At 40.0% G+C, this 19,925-nt stretch overlaps 1 protein-coding gene across 1 annotated transcript in view; it reads left to right on the forward strand.

Annotated features, from left to right (window-relative positions):
• Nucleotides 1-19,925, forward strand: part of THSD7A (thrombospondin type 1 domain containing 7A) — a 301,694-nt gene that overhangs the window by 201,512 nt on the left and 80,257 nt on the right. The window contains exons 8-9 of the mRNA XM_075557342.1: nt 6,652-6,886; nt 12,428-12,543. Coding sequence (XP_075413457.1) covers nt 6,652-6,886; nt 12,428-12,543 — 351 coding nt within the window. The remainder of the gene's footprint in view (nt 1-6,651; nt 6,887-12,427; nt 12,544-19,925) is intronic.

The raw sequence follows: 19,925 nt of genomic DNA on the forward strand, positions 1-19,925 counted from the left end.
AATACAACTTTTACTAGTTTTTTCACAGTTCACCTTTTAGAATTTTACTAGTACTGAGAAATATCCCCAAATGTCTGGATTAGAGCTTCCTATAAACAATAGATAAATTCAAAATTATATCTATCCAAATTCCTATCATAAAATTATTCTCTGAAGAACATGATGCTGCTGGAATGACTGATGGCAACAATGAGCCGTGCTCTCAAAAATGCCATGCTGCGGTGACAGGGTTCTTGCGACCACACCAGGGCGTGTCTGTGCCGTCGCCTGACCTTTGACTGAAACTGCTGACGTGGCCTGAATGTGGACTGGGGCAAGAAAATGAACAGTCCTTATGTCTGAGTCAACAGCTATCTAGCCCTTCCTCAACACACCATGCTGATGTCATGGAAGTTAGGGTTTTGTGTTTGTTTGTGTTTAGTTGGTGTTTGTCATCACTTTTTTCTCAAGTCAGCCTGTCAATTCCAGTGTCAAAACAATTTAGAGTTTTTTTTTTTAACTTGAAATTTAAACAGCATACCTATATGAACATTTAAAGGCAGGTGAAGTGAAAACTACCGCTGCATTGTTTAGATTGGCAGTTTTACTATTAAGAATAAACAGAGGGCTGAAATAGTTATGTATATATATTTATTTATTTGGTGTAGAATGTCTCTAGTGAGCAGATGTTTGACTGAAGGAGACAACTGAATGAGTCTCACACCTCTGGGAGTAAGCAATAGAAGTGCTCATTTGCATTCCCCTGTACAATTAGTGTGTTTTAGGATTCAGACCTATTCAAACCTAATCTTCCCTTCAGAGATTGCCAGGACCACGATGCTATGGGGCAGAGGATAGAGTGTGAACTGTGAAGGATGCTTTCACACTTGTGAAGAAGGGGGGGATCAATGAAGTGCCATGTGGTGCAGACTATTCTGATGGGGTTCCACGTTCAACAATGGGGAAATGATTATAATTTGTACTTAAGTGCTCACATAAACCAGGACATTACTGAGAGAGTAGAGAAATGTCTTTAGTAATAAGGAAGAACAAATGTGGAGACCGGCTCAGCGTGTGGACACCATTTTTGCTTCAGCTTTTCCCCAAATCTCAGACGTCTTACAACAGTGTCGCTGTGCGGGCCTTTAGTCACTGGTCATGTTTTGTTGTGGTTGTTGCTTTTCTAATATAAAAATTCATTACTAATTATATTAAAACTTTCTTCTGTTAACTCTGTATCGCCCAATGCTCCCATAATTCCATATCAACCGTGAAGCATTTTCTTTTCGCTGTGAACAGCATGGTTTCCAGTGTATCTGATGGTCAAGGAGGGAGGCAGTGTCTTCTTTCAGGACATGGCATTGGCTACGTAACCCTGCTCTTCCCAGTCAGCATTAAAAGCAGCATGGTGGTTGAGAACTTGACTTCTTGACCTTAGAGTTGTTACAGTAGTACCATCATTTAAACTGTATCAGCTCCTCCCCTGAATAATAGTTACCTGGTGAAACAGCTGTGACCAGAAAAAGAGATCACACCTACTTATTATTAGCAAGTTAAAAAGGTTTCCTTAATGAAAATTCCCATACATTTGATCCCCAAGGGCATCGTCTTTCCTCGTTGACATCCTGTCATGCTGTCATGGTGTGTGTGTTGCTATAAATCTAGAAGCTAGCTCAGTGATATTTCAAATAGCAGCAAGCTCACCATAAGTGAAAAAGTTTCAGCAGAGCTTCCCTATGAAGAACAGACTATGAAGAAGGACTAGGCTGTCAGTTCAGGGGATTAGCCACTGACAATCCTATGGATAGCATCAAAACATCGTCAGTGCCTGTATCCCCATGACTAGCAGCAGAACACGGTCAGAGGCAGTGTCCGAAGATGAGCTGCTCAGATCAGCAAACACTCAAACTAGGACTGAGCAAGAGCTGCCTTCTCAAAGTAGCGTCGACCTTAATGGTGTGGATGCAGTAAAGTCTTCAGGTCAAAGCAAATCGTCCACTTGCTGATGGATCACAACTCAAAATCAAAAGAAACAGTTACCAACATCAATTAATAATTGGGACTTAGAACGTCTGACGTATGAAACTAGGAATATTGTAAGTCATTACAAATGAAATTAGAGATCAGTATTCTAGGCATTTATGGGATGAAATGGACTAGTCTTGACCATTGGAAACAAACATCCACATAGTTTACTATTCTGGGAATAAGGCAATCAAGACAAGTGGCATGGCATTCATCCTTAAAAGGGACACTTAAAGAGATATCTTGAAGTTGCAATTTAAATGTAAAAGTTGGAAACGAAGAAGAAGAGAGTACTTGGAAAATATGGCTTTGGTGACACAAATGAAGCTGGAGATCATGTGACAGAGTTTTGCAAGACCAATGACTTCTTCATCACAAATACTGTTTTTCAAGAACAAAAAGGTGACTATATGCATGGGCTTCTCCAGATGGAAATACCACGTGAAAGTTTTCCACAAGCTGATGAAGCACCGGAAGCACTCACTCAGCTCTGCCAGGAAATTGGGAAGACAGCGACTTCGTCACCTGACTAAAAGAGATCCTATTAGTACACCTCCCAAAGAAAGGTGATGCAAAAGAATGCCCAAATGATCTCAAAGGCAAGTAAAATGTTGCTGAAGTTCATCCAACAATGGTTGCAGCAGTACATTGACAGGGAGCTGCCAGAGGGAGAGACTGTGGAATAAAGAATATCATTGCTGATGTCAGACATATCTTGGCTGAAGCAGAGAATACCAGAAAGATACTGACATTGACTGTGCAAGTGCATTTCACTGTGTGGATCACAAGAAACTATGGACAGCCTTGAGAAGAATAGAATGGGAAATGCAGAACACTTCCTTGTGCCTCCTGTGCATGGATCAAGAAGCAGTTGTGGTATCAGAACAAGGGAATAGTGCATGATTTGAAATCAGGACAAATGTGAGTCCGGGTTGTATCCTCTCACCAGCAATCTGCATGCTGAGCCAGGAATCAGAGAAGCAGGACTATGTGAAGAATACGGTATCGGGATTTGAGGAAGGTTTATTAACAACCTTCGATATGCAGATGACACCCTCTTGCTTGCTGAAAGTGAGAGGACATGTACTTACTGTCGCAGGTCAAGGACTGAAGCCTTTGGGATGTCAATGTTCAGATGACCAAAATCTTCACAACTACATCATCAATAGGTAACGTGATGAATGGAGAAAAGGTTGAAGTTGTCACGGATTTTGTTTGGCTTGTCTCCACAATCCGTGCTCATGGGAGCAGCAGCCAAGAGATCAAAAGACTATCGCATTAGGTCAATCTGCTGCACAGCCCTCTTTAGAGTTGTTAAAAAGCAAGCCGGCTACTGTGGTAGTTACATAATTGAGTATCAACTTGAAATGTAGGGGGTCGCAGCCTGATGGCGCCTCCTTGTGGGTGTGACTTCCTCATAAGGAAGGGCATGGGAACCTACCGCCCCCCCCCCCTTCCTGTTGGATAGCCACTCAGCTGAGAACTGCCAGAGCCCTGTGATGCTTCCACTGGATCCACAAGATCACGCTCTGCCTGCATTCTGCATCATTGCATGTGGCTGTGAGAGTCTGAAGAGAGACTTCTGGACTAGTATTATACTTATGGAGTTGAGTTGGCCTGGGCTGAGATGTTTTATTGATGCATAATTACTTCTTGATATAAAGCTTTCTCTTACACATACATTAGTGTCACTGTTTCTCTAGTCAACCCGGCTACTTTGAGGACTAAAGTGCACCTCAGCCTCACTCAAGCCATGGTATTTTCCATTGCCTTAAGTGCTTGTGAAAGTTGAACATTGAATGAGGAAGACCAAAGAAGAATGGCTACATTTGAATTGTAATGCTGGAGAAGAATATTGAAAGTACCATGGACTACTTAGAGGATAAAAAAAATCTGTCTTGGAAGAAGTGCAGGCAGAGTTCTCCTTAGAGGAAAGGAGGTTGAGATTTCATCTCATGTGCTTTGAGCAGGCTATCAGGAGGGTCTGTTCCTGGAGAAGGATGTCATGTTTGGTAGGGGTGGAGGGGCATCAAGAAAGGAGGAACACTTTCAACCAGGTGGATTGACACAGTGGCTGCAATCATAGACTAAAACACAAGAACAATTTGAAGGCTGGTGCAGTGCTGGGTGACTGAGTTCTGGTGAACAGAGGGTTACCGCGAGTGGGAACTGATTCAATGGCACCTAACCACACCAGCCAGGAATGCACTGTGGAACCTCAGGTGGCCGTTATCACAGTTCCCATTGCTTAGACCTGTGACATGGTTACTGTCATCGGTGGCCATAAGAATACAATGATGTTTCCACCCCAAACAAACACAATTGAAAAGAGAAACTGCTAAGAAGCATTTATGGATGGAAAGTAAATGCTAGCTGTTTGCTTAAAATGTTCATTGAAAACGTTTGGTGCAATTAAGACAATAGCATCCACACTGTGAGGCATGCATCCGTGTCCTAGAGGAGACTCCTGGAAAGAGCACACTGATTTCAGCAATGCTGCTCTGCCACCACTCTTGATGTCATAGAAGATGGGATATGCAGGAGAACATAAAGTTTGAGGAATGTGTGTTAAAAGTGTTTTGAAAAATTCAGAGTCTGAATGTGAAAACCTTTTAGAAATACTTTTAATGAACTCATGGAACCCGGCCCATGCCATAGGTTACGTGTTGGCCTGTGAACCACAAGGCCAGCATTTTGAAATGACCGGTGACTCCTTGGGAGAAAAATGAGGCATTCTACTGCTTGAGCTAAATGAATGACACCATCAAGCCCTAGTGGCTTAGAGATTACCTGATGGTCTGTGAGCTACAAGATCAGCAGTTCAAACCTGCCAGTAATGTTGAGAGAGAAAGACAGGGCTTTCTACTCCTGTAAAGACTTACAGCCTCACAAACACAGAATCAGTTCTACCGTGACCTATGGGGTCACTATGACTCAGCACAACTCAAGTTTGGAGGTTTTTTAAAAAAAAATTTGGATCAATAGAATTATATTATGTCCAGGGGGAGGGTGATTTATGATGTCTCTAAAGTAAGTCTGAGACATATATAAACCATAGATACATGAATGTACTTGGGGCTCAGATTCAATCATAGCCCTAATCTAAGAATCAGTCGATTGTGTTTTAGATGCCCTCATGAAGAGATCACTGAAGATATGGGTGCTCTAGCAACATGTGAAGAAACCAGGCTGCTGGTTATCAGAAAGAACAGTATTTGGAGTCATAATGGCTTGTAGGCTCAACTACGTCCACATGGAAGAAACACAGCACCCTCTCTGATGCAAGGATTGTAATAATAAAATCCAAGTCTGAAAGAGGGAATGGTATCAGAGTTTACACTGTGAATACCCAGTTTGCAGAAGGCTGTGGGTGACGATGGAAGCATAACATCCATTTGCAGAGTCCCCACACAGATGTAAGCCTCAGGTGAATGCCCTCTGAACCTAGGTGATGTGAATAGGCTTGCTTTCGGAGAGGCACTGTCAGATTGATTATGGTAGATGTAGCTAGGTTCAAATGTAGTGCCTTATCATTTGAACTCCCCTCTGACCCATTTTAAAGTTGTTTCCACTTTTAATATTTTCTGCTTTCTTTTTGATTGAGGCCTTTTAACGTTTTGTGTAGGCATTATTATTGGTTTTATTTGTTTGCTTCCTGTGTGCGTTTTGTTTGATTTTCTGTATGCGAAATCCAAGGTAGGTCATTCTGTCGAGACAGTTACTGAATTGATAAGTACCCAGAGAAAGGCCTGGCGGGGCAGGCCGGGGAAAATGGAGGACCTGAAATTGATGGTGGTGATGACTGCACACATCTTCTTAATATGATTGAACAATTAACTTGTAGGATGTGGAAAGGACACGCCAATGTAAAATTGAAACAAGATCTATAGTCGTGGAAATTCACGCTGTCCTAGGGGGTTGTTATGAATGAGAATCAACTCAGTGTCAATGAGCGAGTGACTTAACACACTAAATTCTCTTGTACTTTTCTTTTGATGTTAATAAAAGTACGATGTGTTAAAATATTTGAAAAGGTATTTCAACAACCATAAAATAAAAGAGCGGATAAGATAGTGTGTGTCGTATCATCGTGTATTTGCAACCATGTGTCTTTCTTCGGGACTTTGTAGACTTGAAAAAGTGTTATTGCCATCACTAGATAAAGCATCACTCAATTTAAAACCCACATTTCTAGTCCCCTAGAGTCGGATGCAGAAGAGTGAGCATGTGGTGAGCACCACGTGAGAACCTGTGAGTCAGACTTTTCATTCAGCTCGAACGCTTGGAAGACCACTGGGCTTTCACCGCAGAGTCGTGATGCTCGTGTGTCTGGTTGGACATTATAAAGGCTTCATTTGTATTTCTCTTTCAGCTTCTCTGAAGAACAGTGGCTTCTCCTTTGAAATCTCAACAGCCCCCCCCCCCAGCCAATATCATAAGCATAGTTCATATGTTCAGCAACTGTGTGCCAAATATGGTATAATTAATACATAAGATCAATGTGTCTACTTAGCAGTGTGCTGCATATACCATGTGGCTTCCAAGTAGCAGACATCGCTGGTTGCTAACCTTTTTGCTTCCACGCACAGAGAATGACAAGGTTCCTGATGGCACCGTGTCTAACCTCCTCTCATTCCTTGTCAATAGGTAGAGCTCACTGCCCGAACAGCAGTGCTTTACAAGAGGTCCGCCACTGTAATGAGCATCCTTGCACTGTGTACCACTGGCAAACGGGTCCCTGGGGTCAGTGCGTCGAGGACACCTCGGTATCATCCTTCAACACCTCTGCCACTTGGAACAGGGACGCTTCTTGCGCAGTCGGCATGCGGACAAGAAAAGTCATATGCGTACGAGTCAATGTGGGCCAAGTGGGACCCAAAAAGTAAGGACTGTCGAATGCTCACAGTAAAGCCTGCGGTCAGGTGTGCAGAACGCCCCCTCAGGTGTCGCTTGTTTCATGAAATGTCACATTGTGACGCTTGTCTTACCTGTCCACGAGAATAAGATGTGCTTGCTTTGAATGCCAACTGTTTAGACAGTCAATTGAGTGTATTGTGTCTGGGATTCATAAATTTGTAAGGAAGCGAAGGCACCTTCTTTCTGTTTTATAGTATCATTTACCACTTTTATTCAGTGAGAGGAGCAATGAAAGAAGTGCTAGCTGTAGGCTGGGCAGATCAGTAATGAAAACATGCAGAAGTCCTGGCAGTGCAGGTCATCGTGACCTCCTACGTGCCTGCCGGCTGTGGAGGAGGCTGCATCCAGTTTAATTGGGCAGTAGCCTTCTAAGATCTGCCTTTCGATTTCTCTAATAAATGCTGTTTCGAAAATACGGAGGCCAAAACTGTTACATCTTCCGATGGTTAATGTAGCAAGCCATTTACTTCCAAGAGAAAGCTTTGGGGCAAGACCAGTGTCACTAGTGTAGAAACGATCTGTTTCTCATTGTGCTCTGAGTCCTGTAATAGTGGCAAAGAGTTTGCTAGAGGGAAGGACAAAGGATCAGAGAGTTGGCATATTGTCCACGCTTTTCTAAACAAAAACAAGTAGCTGCACACTCATTGCTGGACTAATCAATATTTAGAGAACATTAATTAAAAGCAATCAATTCTAAAATATATTTCTTTAGGGGGATTAGCTACTTCTCTTTCAAAATTTAGACAATGTAAACTTCTCCAATTCAAACCATCGCAGTCACACATAACAAGAAAAGTTAATCAGTTTTTCAAAGGCGAAAAAATGATCCCATAGTTCCCAAAGCCCCAGTCATGCAGTCTTGTGTGTGATGTTCAGTGTGTTAATCACTTCGTCAGTCTCAGTTTTCAAAGGGTGTTGAAAGGACTGAGTGAAAAAGGTAAGACTGGCAACACTCGGGAAAGGCTAGATGTTCTTATTTTCTCTTAGCAGTTTGAGGTACTTCTTAGTAATAATATACTTGGTGTATGAAAATCTCCTGTGGGAGACATAAGATTTTCATTACAAGTTATTTTCTTTCCAGATTTAGAGACATTAGGGATATTTTGTCCAATGCCCTATTTCTTTGCATAGTGTGGAATTAAGAAACATTAAAAATATATGCCTTAAGAGAGTTGAATAAATTGGGGTAGCATTCCAGATGCTTAACCAATATTTTGATAGAAATTATAATATTGTTTTGGTAACTCTGGAAATTAATGCCCAGTGTCTTGAGCTTTAGTAGTGGTAACCACAGCAGAAGAAGGCCAAGCCCTAGTCCTCTGGGTCTTACTGGGGCAAGCACAGAGGTAGGGAATTCACTGCAGAGGATTAGAACCTGCCTGACTTGTCTGTGCAGCAGAATGGTAGGTGAATGCCCTACGATTCTGTGTAAAAACACCTTCCATTCCTCTTCTTAATTAAATATTATCAAATGTAGATTTGATATGTTCTTCATTACATAAACTAGAAAGTGTTTTGCTCGGTAAGAGATAGCAGCAAGCCAGTACTTTTGTACAAGTTGACCAGCTTTAACCAATTGCCATCAAGTGGTTTCTGTGGAACAGAGTAGACACTGAAACATCTTACGGTAACTGACCACCTCACACTTCTTCTGCCACAGCTCACACTTCAGCGTTGGGGTCATAAACCTGATGCTTAATCCACTCTGCCACCAGGGGCTCCTTCAGGCTGGATTAGCTTCATTAAATCACGCAATAGCAAGCGGATCCTGCAGCTGCACGTCTGAGGACTGCCGTAATCCATTAAACTTCTGCTCTACATTTGCAGCCTTTATTCAATGACCTGGATGCATGGATAGATTTGTTCCACAGATTACTTTGCCCTTGAAGACCTGGAAAATTAAGTAAATAGGAGTATTCAAAAATATATATTTTGCCCTTCTTCCTAAATACTAGGTTAAATGCAATGAATGCTTTTTTACTACCAAATATTTGAAACAAAAAATGTGAATAGAAACCTTGTTTTGAACTCTTCTTAATAAAACAGATTACTGTGCAATGGTGAAATCAATGTTATTGATCTTATCTATCCTCTGAGTAACAAACTTCAACTCCTATCACATCTGTTTAATTTGACCTTGAATAATATTTGGGAGAAAATCAATGACATGATTTAAAGCACTAACACAAAATACAAACAGTGTAAAGAAGAAAAGAAACATGTTGACTGATCCAATTGCTTCTCCAAAGGAAGTCTGAAGTAGTTTTATTGGATTTAATCTAGCTGTATAATTTATTATTGTGTATCCATTTAACAACTTCGTTGTTAGCAATTTTGTTCTCCCCAGTTATCCAAGTATCTTGCTGTGGACATTTCAAAATAAAATGGACTATTGAAGGTTTCAATGATAACATAGTAATTTTATTGATTTTGTCAGGGCTAAAATTTGAAGAGCCTTTACCAGTAATTGAGTAATGCTCTCCCATTGTTAATGTTATAAAATTGCCTTGTTGAAAAGGAGTGATTTTAGTAGTGATTACTAACCAAGAAGACCATAGTTAGAAAAGAATTAACTAGATTATATGTGGAGTTATGCCAGACAATGCTTACTGGATTAAAATGCCATTTAAATTTACTCCTGGTAATTTACCATCTCAATAGCCATAATTCCTTAAATTTGATATTTCACATGTCAATTTTTTGTAGTCCATAACTTTGAGTGGTAATAGAAATAAGAGGAAATCCAAATTTATCCTTAGTGGTAATCTGGGAGATTATTTCCTTTTGAAATGATGAAGCCTATTTATTTGTAAAATCCATTTGCATATAAGCCCCAATGTTCTAAAGAGATAAAATATGTATCTATGTAACTGGTTAGAGCATAATATTTCTGTACGGACTAGGGCATTATATAAACAATGAAGTACTATAAAGAAATAAGAGATTAACAGTATTAGTACTATTTAACTTATAAGAAAACCTATTTAACATACTTGATTAATTTGTAATTTTTTCTGACCCACAAAAATATGTACTCCTTCCATGCAAACGGTTTTTTAATTCTACTTTTCACATGTTATCACCTTATTCTAACTCAGGGATCCTCAAGCTGTTTAAACAGGGGCCAGTTCACTGTCCCTCAGACCCGTTGGAGGGCCAGACTATAGTTTAAAAAACACTACGAATAAATTCCAACAGACACTGCGCATATCTTATTTTGAAGTAAAAAGACAAATGGGGCAAAAACACCCGGCAGACCGGATAAATGTCCTTGGCGAGCCACATGTGGCCCGTGGGCCGTGGTTTGAGGATGCTGGTTACTGTATTCAACTATTCTAACTCTTATTCGAGAGTTATATTTGATGTTTAGTTTATTTCCTAGAGTTGTTCACGGGGGGAATTGAAACTAAAAACGGACTTCTTAGGAATGAGCATCCATTGTCTGCCCAGCTCTGACCAGCTTTCGGCCACAATCTTCCTTCTTTTCCACCACCTTCTGTTCCTAGAAAATTGAGCTTTCCTTTTCTGATACGCTTCCACTGGACACAAGTTCGAGCTTCTGCAGACTTTACTCTGCAAGCTACTTTTACTTACTCAAATTGTCATCCTTTTATAAATCTCCTTCCAATGGGAATGTCGTTGGCCAACATTTATGCACTAATACCAAAATGAGATCATGAAACCACAGGGAAGAATTGGGGAAAATCATCAATATTTAATAAACAATACAATATACTTAAGTCTCATATATCAACTTCCTTAAATGGTGTTTTAATAAGTATAAACCACTTCAGTGGTTTGTCATTCCTAACTTAATCGGTGATCCCAAGCAACAACACTTAATGGAGATACATAGATTTGGGGAGAGAGAAAATCCCACTATCTTTTAATTCCATTTTTTACATGAACTTTTTGAACCATCCTCCAATTTGTGTTGTTTTCCCCCACAGTCATAAGAAATTACTTTAATATTAGTATACATTTCCCTCAGTAGAGACATTATTCTCTTTTAAATCATTTTTAGGGGCTCATATATCTCTTATCACAATCCATATATAAATCAATTGTGTAAAGTACAGTTGTACATTCATTGCCCTCATCATTCTCAAAGCATTTGCTCTCCACCTAAGCCCCTGGCATCAGCTACTCATTCCCCTCCCCCCCCGCCTTTCCTGCTCCTCCCTCCCTCATGAACCCTTGATAATTTATAAATTATTATTTTGTCATATCTTGTCCTATCCGACGTCTTCCTTCACCTCCTTTTCTGTTGTCCGTCCCCCAGGGAGGATGTCACACGTAGATCCTTGTAATTGGTTCCCCCTTTCCAACACACTCTCCCTCTACGTTCCCAGTATCTCCACTCACACCACTGGTCCTGAAGGAATCATCCGCCCTGGATTATTCTTAATGTAGACTGGACTTCTTTTTCATGTCCAACAAAGGACAAAACTAACCATTAACTGCATTTATCCCAAACTCAACAGGGGCTGTAGCACCATAGCCTGGTCAAAGATGCAATTCTCTAGATAGGCTACTATATTAAATGCATTGTTAAAAGCATGTAGCATTTTGATAATACTTAGTTAGCAATTTTTACCATAGTTTGTGTTGAGCACACAGTATTTTACTTTCTAATCAAATATTTAACTTTTATCTTTGGTTCATGGCACTAACAGCTAAGTGTTTGCTGTGAACCAAAAAGTTGGCAGTTTAAATCCACAGGAAAAAATACCTGGTGATCTGGACCCATGAAGCTTACGGTTAAGAAAACTCAGTGGCGCAGTTCTGTTCTGTCCTATAGAGTCAAAAACAACTCTACGTTACCTTAACAGCAGCAACAAGTTGTACTGACTCTTCTTTTTCTAACAAAGATATTGGTGTTAATAAAACTATTCAACATCTCATAAATTAAAACTAGGGGCACCAAGAAAAAAGACAATAGGAATCGAGGTGCTTAGTTAAATAAAGGATAAAGCAAACACTGTTTATTAGACTCATGTTACTTATTTAGTATGAAACACACCATGTACCATGAACACCTACAAATTTGATCCCTTCGAAGATATAAATTATTGTTTATTTTATGCCACACATACTTTGTAAAACCAAATAGAATAACTAGAAACATATAATAGACATTAAGCCAAGTTAGGAATAACATTGACTTCTTAAATTGATCATTTGAATTCCCACAATGTTTCCTATATAGCACATTAGAAATATATATTTTAATATAGATAAATGATTACAAAGGAACAAAGTAGAATGATTATATTTTGTTTAGGGTAGCATAATTGGAAGCAAGTTTCTGTATCCTACTTGATGGTGCTTTCTGGAGGTTCAGTTTGAAAGAATGATGCAATTGTAGAGGTCTCGGCTGAACAAGAGGGCTCTGGGCATCACAGCACAGATTGGACTTGTGTATCAATGGAAAGCCAAAGGATATTAAGTGATCTGGATTTCTGGCCGCTAAGGAGGACTAGTAATTTCCATTTGCTTTTTCTAGGTGTCCTGAAAGCCTCAGGCCTGAAACCGTGAAGCCTTGCCTGCTCCCTTGCCGGAAGGACTGCATCATGACCCCCTTTAGTGACTGGACAGCATGCGCCTCCTCGTGTAAAGAAGGTGAGGTCTGCTAAGGTTGGAAGGCTGTGCTCCTGGGAAACACATTCGGTAGAATTTCCAAGTCCTGCTCGCTGAGTTATGTTTGTGGTCCTTACACAGAGATGTCATATCTCTGGAGTGCCCCTAGGAAATAACTCCAGAATATCAAGTAACTTATCTCTTGATTGTCTAAAAACTAACTGCTAAGATCATTTCATTTCTTCATAGTCAGCAATCAACTTGCACTTTCTTATAGGTGAATATTTCTATGGTAGTTATTGGTTATTTGTCACTATATACTTGCAAAATGACAAAAATTATTTTATGAAATTCTTTTCCTTGCAAATATTATTTTAAACTTTTTATACTGAGTGTTTTTCATTAGGACATAAAATCATTTACTAATAATTCCAAAACTTAGACACATACATTTATAGCTAAATGATTAAGAATATAACATTTTAACAATTTATAAAAAAATATTTAAAATCTAAGAAACTTAAGCAAGAAATTTAAAAAGATAAACCTTTAAGTCTTTCCTCATTTTAACTATATCTTTTTATTGTGTATGGAACTTTATAACTAAACTTGACTTAGTCTAGAGTATTTCAAAAATAAAATAAGAAAGAGAAATGAACCACTAACCTAATTCTTAAAAAATTACTAGCCAATATATTTTCCTCATTTTTCCCTCTTTATTTAATAATAATTTGGGATATTGAAATATATTCAGATATTAGAAACAAGTTAGGTGGCTAATGGAATTTACACTAAAAATTTTTTGAAAATGCTTTTGTGATCTTGTATGCACCATACATGTTTGAAAAAAACTGAAAAATTACTCACAAATACATCATAATTAAAAATCAAATAGATTCATTTTAAATTTGATCTTTGCTGATGAATTTTAGTTCTCAAAAAGTTGATTATTCTTATTTCAAATTTTAGAAGAATAAATAACAATATATATAATGCACTTAGTTTTTTTAGAGAATATATTGTGATAGATAAAAATTATATATTCTTTACTTAATAATTGCATCATGGTTGGAATGCTCCATGTGTGTTAAATTAATGAGTACTCTAGAATGGGCCTTCAAACACTTTATGGAAAAAATTAAATGAAAAGATGATAATAAGCTTTCCCACTATTTTATGAAGCTCCTCTCATATAACATATATAAACATACATATTTTCTTTATGATAGAAATGTAACCTTATTGTGTAAATATAGCTATGGATTTTATTCTATAAATATATTTATATTTGTTTATATGGTGAATTATATTGTTTATGAATATTACAAGTGCATAAATATTTCTTGAATTTTTTATTGATTCTGACATCAATTACAAGGGGGCTTGATGGTAGCGTAGAGTAGGCATTAGGCTGCTGACTACAGCGTTAGCAGTTCAAACCCACCAGCAGCTCTGAGGGAGCATGATACAGCTGTCTCCTCCTATAAAGACTGTAAAGTCCCAGAAACTCCACAGAGGGTGCCTCTGGAAGGGAATTGACTAGATACAATGGACTGGGTTTGAGTTTATAATTAGCACATTGATGATTCTGTAGAGAAGATAAGAGTCCCTGCCTTCAAGGAAATTTTTGATTTTACTTCAAATATAGAACTTTTCTACATAAACCAAGTAAGGCATGGTTTACAAATATCAATACGAGTAGTGGTAAGCAGAGGTGCACTAGGAATTAGGGAAATGGAAGTCTTAAGAAAAATCTTGTTTAAATGAGGTGGGTGATGTCTTTTTGAGAGATCAATGAAAGTGAGGATTCGACGTCTAAGGAAAAGCCTTCAATGAGCATGGAAAAGTGTGTTACAGAGATCACGGGCCAGACCCCTGGACCCCAGGGTATGTGTCGGAAAATTGTGATGTGAAGTTGGACAGAAGATGAAGTCCGTTGTAGAGAACAAGTTGGATTTACTCTGATCTTCCCTTCAGACGCATGGAGACCCTTATAGGGTCACCTTGTAGCTCTTATAGATCCTTAAGTTCTACAGAGTAGAACTGTTGCATAGGGCTTCCAATGATACAAATTTTGTGAAAGCACGCGGCCTCTTTTTTACCCCATGAGGGGCTGATGGATTTCAGTTGCCTACTTTGGGGTTAGTAGCTCAGTGCTTAAGCTCCTGCACTACTGTGCCTCTTTCTCTGATATACAGTGGGACACAATACTATTAGTAGTGATCTAGAATTTCATGGCATAGTGGAATGAGTAGAATTAGCCGATCTGCTTTGGAGATTAGCTTGGGCCACATGGGTGAATATGGGTCCTTAAACTCTCAAAACCTTCCTTGGTCATAACATCTATGAGTGGTTCCATAACTCAAACTAGAAAGTATGTAAAAAATACTCTATAGTTTGTAAACTGTAGTCCAATTGAGATATTATTTGTGATCTACAGTCAATAGATCCCTGAGAGCTGCTAACTGCAAGGTCATCAGTTCAAAACCACCAGCTACTCCGTGGGAGAAAAATAGATTTTCTTTTCCTGTAAACAGTTAGAGTCTCAGAAACTCTCAGAGGGAGTCCTGCCCTCTCTTACAGGGTCTCTGTGAGTTGGTAATGACTTAATGACAGCAGCAAAGGAAAGAACTACACGCTACACTTGCTCACTATTTAGTAAATGTTTTAACTGGTGTGATGAAAACAATTCTTTGGAAAAGATTAATTTTGTACCAGTATGGAAAAAATGATCTTAATGAGAGAAAAATCACTAATATAAGTGTATAAGTGATTATTATTTATTGAAGATGTACTGGTAATTTTTATAATAGTTCTTAAATGCTTTGTTGTATCATCAAACATCAAATATATTATAATAAGTAAACGTTTTTTTCGTTCAACAAAGATGTCTTAAAATTTACTTTATGCCCAGCAGTATTAGATAAGGAAGCTCATGACCCTACTCTCATGTCATGTTTTGGTGATGTGAGACAAAGCATCCACATAATATTTGAGTGCTGTATCCACTGCATGTTAAGGAGGATTAATTAATGAGTGTGAGAGTGTGGGGAAATGTATAGAGTGGCCGAAGGGAGAAAGGAAAGTGTAGCATTGTTTTGGGGAGTTCCAAAGTAGATAAACTTAGATGGTGTAGAACTTATTAATTTATTTTATTGTAATAAATCATTTTATTGTGGGATCTTAAGGCTCTTTTAATAATCCATATATCCATTGTCTCGAGCACATTTGTACATATGTTGCCATCATCCTTTTCAAAACATTTTCTTTCTACTTGAACCCATGGTATCAGCTCCTCTTTGCTTTTCCTCCCTTCCTCCCTCACCCACCCACCCTCATGAAACCTTGATAAATTATAAAGTAATATTATTTTCATATCTTACACCATCCACTGTCTCCCTTCACCCATGTTTCTGTTGTTTGTCATGCTGGGGGGCGGGTGTTATATGTTTATCATGTGATCACTTTCCCATTTCTCCCCCCCACTTTCCCTTTACCCTCACGGTTTGCTACTCCCATTACACTTCCTAAGGGGGTTATATGTCCTGTATTCCATGTGTAGAGAGCTCTTATCTGTACCAGTGTACATGCTCTGGTCTAGCAAGATTCATAAGGCAGAACTGAGACCATAGTAGTGGCAGGGTGGGAGGAAGCATCAAAGATCTAGAGGAATGTCGTATGTTTCATCAGTGCTATTCTGCACTGGCTCATCTCTTCCTGTGACCCTTCTGTGAAGGGATGTCCAATTGTCTATAGATGGGCTTGGGTCTCCACTCCAGCCCCCCTTGTTCATGTCAATATGATTATTTATTTGGGGTCTTTGATGCCTGGTGACCTGATCCTATTGACATCTCATGAACACACACACAGGCTATTGTGCTTATTCCATGTGAGCTTTGTTGCTTCCCAGCTAGATGACTGCTTATCTTCAAGCCTTTAAGACCACAGACACTATATCTTGTAATAGCCAAGCACCATCAGCTTTCTTCGCCATATTTGCTTATGCACCTCTTTTGTCTTCAGTGATCATGTGGGGAAGGTGAGCATCACAGAATGCCAGGTTATTAGAACAAAGTGTTCTGGAATTGAGGAAGTACTTTAGTAGAGGCCCAATGTCCATCTGCTACCTTAATACTTAACATATAAATATAGATGCACAGACCTATATCCCTATATAAATATATTTACATATGCACATGCCTATGTCTATACCTCTAGAAATGTCTTTTGACACCTGGTTCTTTCCTGTTTTTCCTTTTACTTCCCTCTCATTCCACTATCATGTTTGACTTCATTTGGTTTTCAGTAATTCCTCTCAGCTACGTTGCACTTGATCTAACCCCACCAGGCATTCTACGCTCTCCTCTCTATGACCTTTAGATCACTTGTTGCCTTGTCCCTGTATTTGTTGGCTTCCCCCGTCTTTTCCCCCACCACCCCCTCTCCCATGTTCCCCCCAGAACCATTGCTTTCTCCACGGGATTATTTATTTTTATTCTGCATATCTTATATAGATAGACGTGGGAAGGAAAAAAACAGCAACCTAAAAATAGTTCCAGGTCTGTCTGTTGACCCTTATGTTTTCTGATCGGGTCTGCTGAGGTGCCAAGCCCTGCCCCCAAAGTCTATTTTGGAGATTCCTCGGGCACTTCATTGCTTTGTTCCCCGTGCAGCTCCGTTGCACTCCGTTCTTGTTTTGCCCTGGTATGCGTATGGGGGGGGGGGGGGGAGTTGTCAGACCAGACACAATTCCTGCTCTGTGTCTCCAGTGCTGTCTCCCATAGTGCTAGAGGTCAGTGAGGGGCTCCAGTTTCTCATGGTGGGGCCGGCCCCACGAGCTTCTCTGTGCCTTGGCTGCTCTGAGCAGGAGTGTCATCCTCAGAGCTTGGTGGGCCAGGATGTGGTTCTCTCTCTCTCCTTCCCTCTTTGTTGTTCCTTCTGGTCTGGGCAGAACCTCCTCTCTCATCTTCAGTGCTGTCCTCAGTGGGCCTATCTTCTGGGGAGGGGTCCGCATAGCTGGAGTTGGGGCCCGCGTTGCAGAACTCTGGTAGTCTGCTGCTTCATGTAAGTCTGTTGCCTGCTTTCAGGGCTCCAAGGTGGAGTCTGGTCCCTCTCTCCCTCTCCTGTGCAGACATGAACAGTACCTCCCCAGGGTGGATTAGTGCCCTGGTCCCCCACCACCCACGGGTTCTTTTGTTTCTTTTCCCCGCCTTTTGAGTGGGCTGCCACATGTATCTATGCGACATCAACTGACCGTCTAGTTGGTGCCAGTGTTTCAGCAGCCACATTCAGCTGCCTTTATGTAAGAATACTGTAAGGAAATCGTTGATTTTGGTAAGAATTTGAGTATTTCCAGGAAAGTCCAGGAAAGGGAGAGAGGAACAGAAAGCTAACAGTGTGTTTAAGGGAGTTATTGTAATAATAGCAATGGAGTACAACATCTAAATAAGTTGGGCTGTGAGGGAAATGAGGTCATGGAGCAGAGGGGAAGCATGACAGGGAAACGATTGGCAGAGAGCCAGGGAAAGCGAACTGGAAGGTGAAGAGATGTTGTGGGAAAGTAAGGTTTGAGGGTGAGGATGCCCAGTTGCTACTGAAAGTCATAACAGCATCCAGGAGCGAACCAGAGAGTGGGTAATGGATATGAGCATGACAGGAAAACATCACCGGGTCTGAGCAGCGCAGTAATTCAGTGTCCACGATGGTGTGTGGATTGACCCTCTGAATTTCGAAGCCATTGAAGCAACAGGGTCAGAAGTAGAGAGAATTTCCCTGAGGAACCTTCTGAAGTCATGAACCTGTGAGGCGCTGATAGGGGACTGCCACAAGTAGCTACTCAATACCTACTCGGTGCCTTCAGCCAGCAGACTGATTCACAGAAACTGGACAGCATAGCAGAACTGCTCCACAAGGCTTCTGGAAGCAGATGACCCATCTTCCTCCTACAAGGCAATAGGGAGGTTTGAGCCATGGACCTTTCAGTTAGGAGCCCAACACTTAAACTACTGCACTACCGGACTCCTTTCAAGTTGGTTATGGGAGCAGCTTTAAATTACCTGGAGGTTTTAAATTAAAAAGACCGGGAAATAAAAGGCTAGACAAAGCAGCTTCCATTGGCAAATGGCATAAAGGACGTTCTCCAAGAGATTGAAATGATGGACCATGTATTCCTCCGGGTACCATGTTGGAAGAATGAGAGGATGGAGAGGAATGAGAACTTGAACTGGGTTGTTCGTGTGGGTGGTGCTGATGATGATAAACACAAGAGGAGATGGTGCCTAGTTTTTTTTGGTTGTGTTTTTTTTTTTAATGGCCCATAGGCATATGAGGTATAATGGACTTTGTTGTGGGTGATCTCTTATGAGTGAAAGTATGTATCCACTAAAAATGAAAATGCTTAGGTTATTAGGAAGCCTGCAGCTCCTGGAATGGTGGGAACCAAGTGCCAACATCTCCAATTCAGGAGCGTGCTGTGTTGGGAGCATGTGGCTTTCTGGGAGCGTGAGCTGTGGCCGTGTGGTCACAGATCATCTCCTTGGAAGCAAGAGATCAGCCCTGATTTTTCCAGTTCGGTGTTCAGTCTCCTGGAGAAAAACGCTAGGGGAGACCCTAAGCCTCTGCACTCCAGCTTGAAGACAATGAAGAGCATTGTGATTCGAGGAAATAGAGAAGGAACTGGGATAACAGAAAGAGTGGCCTGGCCATGGGACAACAGTGCCAAGGTGCCGCCTTCTTGGAATTGCTTTTCTATTGCCTGCAGGCAGCTCCCACTGTGAGCAAGGATACAATGGAATTATAGAGAAAGAGACTTCTTGTTGTGAGGAAAGTAAAGCAATCACATGAGGCTCCTTTAACTTTCCCCCTTATTTGGTAAGAAGTGGATGATCCAAGCCTCCTTGAAATCGCACTGACTTCTGTACAAAAGGTTCTCAATGCTGACAGGTGACTGCGCCAGGAAAGATACTAGTCAAACAAAAATAATTCAATATAGAGTGGTTCTTTTAAATTTGAATCTGCAGGTAAAATTTAAATTCTAGGAGTTTTGAGTTTATCAAAGTGTATGAAACCCTCCTGCTTTAAAAACCAGTTTTAAGAGGTAAAATTACACTATAGTATAATGGAAATTAAATAAGCGAGGATTCCAGGAAGAATAAAAATAATTGTTTGAAATGTAATTCTCCTCTCTCTCAAGATATGACTCGAAAAATCAATGGCAATAAAGATCAGTATTGAGTAGAGAGTAGTTTAATCCTAAAACAAGTGCACTGGTGAATTTTTTTCTTCTAATTTTCATAAATTTTGACAAGGCGCCTTTTAACAGTAGAAATCATTTATGAATATAAATTATTTGCACTCTGATCTTTAAAAAAGATCAATACTCTTGATCTAGTACATTTAGTTGTTAAAATTCTGTTTACTTTTTC

Source organism: Tenrec ecaudatus, chromosome 9 (genome assembly GCF_050624435.1).
Source record: "Tenrec ecaudatus isolate mTenEca1 chromosome 9, mTenEca1.hap1, whole genome shotgun sequence".
Lineage (NCBI taxonomy): Eukaryota > Metazoa > Chordata > Mammalia > Afrosoricida > Tenrecidae > Tenrec > Tenrec ecaudatus.